The sequence below is a fragment of the Branchiostoma floridae genome, chromosome 10 (assembly GCF_000003815.2).
Source record: "Branchiostoma floridae strain S238N-H82 chromosome 10, Bfl_VNyyK, whole genome shotgun sequence".
In the NCBI taxonomy this organism is placed as follows: domain Eukaryota; kingdom Metazoa; phylum Chordata; class Leptocardii; order Amphioxiformes; family Branchiostomatidae; genus Branchiostoma; species Branchiostoma floridae.
Genome location: NC_049988.1, coordinates 1,553,778 through 1,561,648, shown reverse-complemented (window position 1 = coordinate 1,561,648; position 7,871 = coordinate 1,553,778). Strand labels below are relative to the sequence as shown.

Genomic DNA, 7,871 nt, shown 5'->3' with positions numbered 1-7,871 from the left:
TATTGATGTTTACACGATCTGTTTACTTGGCATACATTTGTACATCTGTTTGCTTTCCTAACCTACATGAGTTTAGCAAGTGTCCTGAAATAGGTTTTACTCGGCATTACAGTAACTAGCTTTTTATTTTTTATTGATTATTTAAATTAGCACCTGATTAACGTATTACTGCCCTTATCAAACTTTTGCTACATGATTTTCCTTGTTTTACTGATACTACGTTTCATTCAGTGTAAGGCAAATGTTGGCGTCTTTTATATGTGATAAAATTTGTTATTAACCAATGACCTTTAATGTCAGTCTGAATCTATACAATATACTTTTATCCATAATTTTTAAAGACAATCTCTCAATGTAGGAGAGGGCCGACAATGACACTAATGGTGGCATCTCTGCTATGTTATGTAACGGAACATTGAACACACCCTATAATTATTTAATCACTTACCGGACCCACATAGCCTTTATCTGGAGAACCCATACAAGATATACCTGTCATACGTATTTGAGGTATAATCACGCAGTGCGCTAAAACATTTACATGCGCAGAGTGCTTCCGAAATATATGGAAGATACCAGTAGTAATAAGGTGATGTTTTCTAGTTATGACTTTTAACACTATACCAAAGCTAGAAGAACAAAGCTTCATCTTGTTTACATGAATTCATATTTACAACGGCTTGTTTTTCTAAGGTTAACAAGAAGTCTTTAGTGCATTTCACATACTGCAGTTTCATTTTTCTTTTCTATCAAATGATTCATCACATCAAAAGACCATTATGACAATGTGACCTTCCTGTCAGTCTACCTGTGGGCACTGATTTCAAGATTCATATTCGATCATAACCATGGGCGGTAGGCCAATGAGTTTTTGTTCAGTAACAGGAACCCTGCCGCGCGCGCTGTCTGCCGCGGTAACATTGAGTGCGCCGTGTACCGCCTATCCGGAAGTACCTCGTCAGATGCTCCCGTCATCCTTAGCGCGAGTATTTCCCGTCATCCTTGGTGCCGCCTCAACCCTAAGTTTTTTTAGACCGAGCAGAAGCAAACTTAGCGGATAATCGCGCAATACAGCTCCCCTTTGACAAACTCACCGTGTTGGTGTTTCGCTACTATTCAACCAATGGCTTTTTTAACCTATCGTGAAACCAGAAAATAGGACGTTAGCCTGTAACTCCCAAATAGGACGGTACTTTTATGATTCCCATAGATTATAACAGGCCATTGTAGTAAATTGCAAAGTTAGACTTTTGTGGTGGAGGACTCTTTCGTTGAGCTAAAAACTAAAGTAAACCTGTAATCATATAAACATTTAGAACAACCGCTGTAACATTAAAATGGATTTACAAATGACAATGAATGATAAGTAGCGCTGATAATAATAGCTTTAAAATTATGTTTCGGGGGACCGTGTCTCAGTTGCTTAACACGTATTCCTATTATCTGTTCAACCAATCCAAGACTTACGCGTCAGATATGCCTGAAACATAATGACGCAGAACGCTTAAAAGCACAGAGCTAAGCAGGCAATCTTGATTTTACATAGTTTTACTTTTCTCACGCGGATTAAAGTCATTTTTATTTGTTTCATGATAACTGAGAATCGCAAAACATTTGTTGGAAAAGCTTTATGTAATATTCGGTTGAGCTGCGTTAGGTTTAGAGATAAGATTATGTCATAGATAAGTCAAGGTTTTTTGGGCGTACAGCCAACTTGTCTATAGCGGCCACTCAATAGACTGGAGAAATATGGCCACTAAACAGACAAGGCTGATCAATCGACCGAGCATAAGCTACACATGATTTCAGTACCAATAAATTAACATTTTCTCCATCGTCTCAAAATTCAACTGACACTGCCAAAGTCAAATCTACCAAAAATGATTGACATTGCCATGCGGAATGTTGGTAAATTCTCCGACAGAGACTTGTACTTTTACAGTTAAGACACGCGTACCTTCTGCTTTCGCGAAATGACACGTAGGAAATTCCATATCCTCGCAAACTATAATTTAAAACTCGGCGCTGGGTGACAAACGGCCAATTTATGGTCACATTAGGCATTGTTTCTGTATCCACGGGACTAGAAATCGTGTTGTCGTGGTCGCGTTGGACGCTTTTTAGGTCAAAGGAAAACAATCAAAGGGACCGACAAATTTGACCGCAATGGCCATTTGGGTATGCAAAGTGGCATGTTTGACTGTATACTTATTTGATTCTTCACAGCTTTGCTAATTTCTTCTTACGTATGAAATCATATAGTTAACCCTTCAGTAGCTGGTCTTGCGTTTATGATATTCCTGTTTACAATAGAAAACAACCCGATGGCTTTTGGTATTGAGATTGGAATTGTGATGTTTTAAACGTTAACGCGCCGTACAAAGTATCGATTGTTTGAAGTCCTGATGGGTCTTACAAGTTTATGTACACAAGTTTACATACATAATAGTACAGACTACATAATAGCAATGGCTGCTATATGATTTGAGTCCGTTGATTTTGTTAATTCTATATGAATTTAGAATTAGTACATATTCTATGCAGTGATTTTTCTTTGCATTGCTACACCAGAAAACTTCAGTGACGACCAAAAATGAAGCGACGTGATGACAACGACAACAGCAAGGGCACAGTCCACTGGTTACAAGGCCGAGGATCAAAATGATGCTCCAAGTGACAGACTTTGAACACTCTGTAATTCCAAACGTCTATTTTTATCAGTGTTCTTCATACAGTGACATGCATAATTCTTTTAGACGTTCTCTCAATGTAGACACACGGTGTAATAAAACTGTTAAACAACAACAAACTATTTGTATATATAATGACAGTCAATGACAGCAATATAAAAACACTACGTGAGTTCGTATACACCTGTTTGAATGAGGCGGAAGAGGCATGTGAACAATTGTTCAAATAATATCATACCTCCAGATACATACTACGTTCATCGAATTGTTCAGTTGTTACACTGATAATAGCATTCAATCTTTAGTACTTCAAACAACACTACTGAATTACTACATTTAGCCCATCTGGGCAGGAATATGCAAAGAAAAGATCTCTCATATATTTAAAAGCACTCCAACGACAAAAAAAGTCAATATTATACCGTAAATATCACTATTTAGTGTATGTGTATTATTAACTTATGCTGTATAAAATGTTGATTGATGACAAGATTTTACAATATATATTTTTTTCTGTTGAGGCGTTCTTTAGTATGATAACATCACACCACACCACATCAACATTCTGATTTTGCTCAGAATAGGACATGTATCCAACTCAGAGCTCTCATGTTTCACAGGATCGTCAGACTTCATTTCGGCGACTCCATATCTTTATAAAGTAGATTTTATGTCCTGTGATGTTCCCATCACTTAACATTAAGCGGCTTTGCCATATTTGTATTAGTAATCAATATAAGTATCTGTTTATTTCCTACCTGTCATGAATAACATATGTTAATTTTATTTAAGTCCAGGTATAGGAAATGATGTGATTTTAAAGTTTTTGCATGGGTTATGCAAATTAAGCATCCATATGCATAATAGTACGAATATTCCCAGTAACAATGAAAATGTAATCGTATTTGCATATTACGTTTTGTACATCATTTTCTATGCTAGCTCGAAACCAAAAATAATGAAAATTTCTTATCACTTTCAATTCTTAGAATATCTTTGACAAATGGGCCCTGCTACTCCAAAACTCGCTGTAAGGGGGTCAAAATTTATGTCACTTCTTTCTGAGCGAACGAGCTATCTAACGTTGACATATCTTGTACGGAACGTGAGATTTCAAAACCAGCACTTCTGCTGCATTAACAAAGGTGGCGGTAAGGAGGCCCCAAATCAAATATTTCAAGTTTTTGTCACATACTACCAACACTGATTATGAAATTAATCAATCCAGCCTTTCTCTTGTTAAAACAGCAGACAGTCAGACAAACGCTAGTGAAAATATAAACTATAGCTAGTTAGACAACAATTGCTAAAATATGTCCTCTGTGGCATACTTCATGGAGGTTACAAGGCTGATTAAATGAATACACGTCAGTTTTATTTCCAGGCCATCCTTTGGCTGTAGGGAGGTGGTGGAGAATTGGAGTTGTCTGGAGTTGTCTTATTCTTGTACTTGCTGATGGCAAATATGATAGCAATGACAATGAGGATAACGACGACGATGGTGGTGATGGGAGGCACAACTGAAGAAAGTATATTTTCAAGGGTCCCCGGTGTTTTGTCGTCTTCATCTGTAAACGTTGGATGATTTAACAGTAAGTTTGCAACGTTTGGATTGATTGTCCCTTTTTTTTCCAAAGGTAGCCAAAATAATTAATTTCTTTTACATCTCTGCCAAACGCTATAAAAACATTTAAATTGAAACGCAAAATCGCATCAATGTAGTAGTACAGTGCATGGCAAAATGAAAATCTAGATAGACAGTATGTAAAAACATACCTATCTTTATTACTACCTAATTGTTTCTACTGTGCGTTATAAAAAACGGCTCATAGACATACAATAAATTGAAAACAAATATAATGACAAGAGGATATAATGAATCAGAGGACCTGAAACCACTTTTGTATGATCACACTCACCCCTACAGTCCGTTAACCCGGACAGCTGGTACCCATCCTGACAGATACAGCGGTAACTACCGTCAGTGTTCTTACAGTTGTGGCTGCAGCCTCCGTTATCATTGGAGCATTCGTTAATATCTGAGTGGAGAAAATTGTAGCTCTTTGTCGCTAATTAAAAACAAACTATACGGCCAAGAACGTGTGTACATCATTTCTTCTCTTGCAATTAGCCCAATGGGCATGAATTTGCAATAAAACATTATTATTATTCCAATCATGAAAATTAGTATTTCGATACAGATAATAATCATTGTTTATGCCTAAATGTATTGTAGCACCGTAGGACGCTAATTGCATATTTAGGCATAAAAACACACTTTGCAAAGGCATTAAAAACTTAACATGTAAAAACAACAAAACAAACATTTTATAAGAAGTACAATTCATATCACATAACACAAACATTGGGCTTATTTAACTAATTATCAACCATACGACAATAGAGATGATAAACAACCGAACGACGTTTCAGATGACGACAAATGAAAGCAAGGGGGTAGCTGACGTGGTTAACTTGGCTGCTTGTTAAAAAAGGCTACAAAATATCGAATAGGGCTTGTTTTATAACGAATTGTTTTGGCAAGATGAATACCAAGTTGATTTACTCACATTAAGCATCTTGTATGAATCTGAGAACGGGTGGAAGATAAAAAATGCCGAAAACTTGAGGAGTTTAGCAGCGACTTTTAAAACTCGAGGCCGTTTATTTTCGAGAGACGATAAACTAGTTATGCAAGTCAAAGGACACCACAATGACTTCAAACTGTGTTTTAGCTACAGCTTTCAATCCGCCATCTTGGATCATTAATATATTTTTTTTTAATATATAATTCTGAACTCCCATGAAAACGGACTGAAATGAAAATGTTCTTATAACTTTTTTTGTGTCATAAAATACTTAAGTAGTGACAAAATCCTAGTAAAAATAAGCTGGTTATACTTAGCATCATGATTTGGTCAGCCATCTTGGATTTTGGACAGTTAAGTCATCACATTGGCATTAGGAATATTACATTAAGATATGTTAGCTATTAAAGATATATTAAAACTAATGTAGCTTAGCATGAATATCTTAAAATCACATTGTTCACACCAACATGAGTGAATTTCGGAAAACATGCCTTTCAGAAACCCGTTGCAATGACAACCCAAAAAATCGGAAATTGCTGCCAACAATATTTTAGGAATGTCACCAAGTTTGGTTGTCCTAGCACAAGCTGTTTGGGAGTTATAAGACGTCAAAGTTGGTGCGGCCATTTTTGTCACCCCTTCGTCTTGATAGGGTAGTACTTATAGGGAATAAACTTATAAAAGGCACCCGAAGCATAAAATTAACCATGCACTACTTCACTGACCCCTACAGTCCGTTAACCCGGACAGCTGGTACCCGTCCTGACAGATACAACGGTAACTACCGTCAGTGTTCTCACAGTTGTGGCTGCAGCCTCCGTTATCATTGGAGCATTCGTTAATATCTAAGTGAACAGATGAAAAGAACATTGCTGAAAGACCTAGGTTTACTATAAAATCAGCCAATAAATTTGGCTAGTGTAAACTACCAGCCCTCAGTCTGGTTCCAACCACCGTGGTGTTCACCTAAGTGTAAGCAGATTAGCAAGTAAATTGGATTTACTCTTTAAAACTGTTTGGAATGCACATAAGTCAATAGTCTTGAACAGAAGTAATTGACGTATGGCTACACACAATTTAAAGTAGCCTCACAAGCTCACATCTTCACAGCTTACAAAAGTTCTAAAGCATAGCTGGCTATGGTCTGTCTGTTTGTTTGTTTGTTTGTTTGTTTAATTGCGATCTCCATTAGTGTACATCATAAAATCATGCCACTACTCTTCCTGGAGTCATAATAGTAAGAATAAATGAAATACATGAAATGAAAAAGAAACAACTTAACATCAAAAGCGGATAATTAGCGTAAAATAATAAGCAAAATAATAAACAGAGGTCAGAGGTCAAAATAAAGAAGTGATCATACATAACGAATAATGAATAGCAGAAGAAGTTAACTTAATTGATTGAAACACAATCCAATCAAAAGTGTACTAATAACACAACATAAATGTATAACTTAGATGTACTGAAATATAATAATCATTACCACCATGTGCTCAGGGGTTGTCTTTTGTCTCGTGTTTTCGCAAGCTCTTTTATCCTAGATTTGAACTCAATGTTGTTGTATGATGTCGTTGTGTTTGGCAATGTGTTATAGGTTTTGATGCATCTGTAGCCAAACGTCCTTGTTTTAGCGTTTGTTTTGGGTTTTGATTGAGTGAATGCTCCTCTAGTAGACAGCCTCGTGTGATGCTCATGTGTGGATTGAATTGTTTGTAATTGCTTGAAGATGCATTGGGGTTGCCTTTCCTTAACAATTTTGTGGAATGTACATAGAGTATTTGTGAAGAGTCTTTCTTTGACGGTTTGCCTCTTTAACTGCATGTGTAGGTCTTCCAGGTTGGTGTCAAAGGGTTTGTTTGTGGCCAGGCGAGCAGCGCGATTCTGGACCACCTGAAGACCATCTATGTGTGTCTGTGGTGCAGAGGATAGCAGCACTGAGCCGTAGTCAATGTGTGACAAAACCAGAGCCTGAATAACAGATCTCAATATACTTTTTGTGAAGTACTTCCTGTGTCGTCTTATTGTGGCTAGTATGCCTGCTATTTTATTCTTCGTTTTGTCAATATGCGATCCCCATGTGAGACGTTGGTCTATAGTGAGACCTAACAGTTCAGCCTGTTCTACATGTGTAATGTCTGTTCCATCTATTCTTAGTTCTAATTTGGGATTACGTTTTAGTTTTTGTTGCGTACCCATCATGATTGATTTAGTTTTTCCGATATTGAGAACAAGATGATTAGTTTGTACCCAATCCCAGATTCGCTCCAAGTCAGTCTGCAATTTGTATTTCAATTTTGCGACGGTGGGAGCCGATGCTGAGGGCGTTGAATCATCAGCGTACATGACTACTATACTATTTGTAACTGCGGGGAGATCATTGACAAATATAGAGAAAAGCAATGGACCCAGGCAGCTGCCTTGGGGAACGCCACACCTGGATTCTTTATAAGAGGAAAAACTACCGTTAACGAATACAGCTTGTTTCCTGTTGCCAAGATAACTCTGTACCCACTTGATCGCCGATTCCTCAAAACCATAGCTCTTAAGCTTGGCTAAACAAATATCGTGGTTAATGACATCACATGCC

At 37.2% G+C, this 7,871-nt stretch overlaps 1 protein-coding gene across 2 annotated transcripts in view; it reads right to left on the bottom strand.

Annotated features, from left to right (window-relative positions):
* Window positions 1-2,679: 2,679 nt before the first annotated feature.
* The window catches only part of LOC118423752 (fibrillin-1-like), an 8,219-nt gene continuing 3,027 nt past the window's right edge, over window positions 2,680-7,871 (bottom strand). The window contains exons 3-5 of one of the 2 annotated variants that reach the window (XM_035831958.1): window positions 6,007-6,126; window positions 4,610-4,729; window positions 2,680-4,258 (exon numbers count right to left, since the gene is read on the bottom strand). In XM_035831958.1, coding sequence (XP_035687851.1) covers window positions 4,065-4,258; window positions 4,610-4,729; window positions 6,007-6,126 — 434 coding nt within the window. In that variant the 3' untranslated portion in view covers window positions 2,680-4,064. The remainder of the gene's footprint in view (window positions 4,259-4,609; window positions 4,730-6,006; window positions 6,127-7,871) is intronic. The other variant, XM_035831959.1, reaches the window with a different exon arrangement.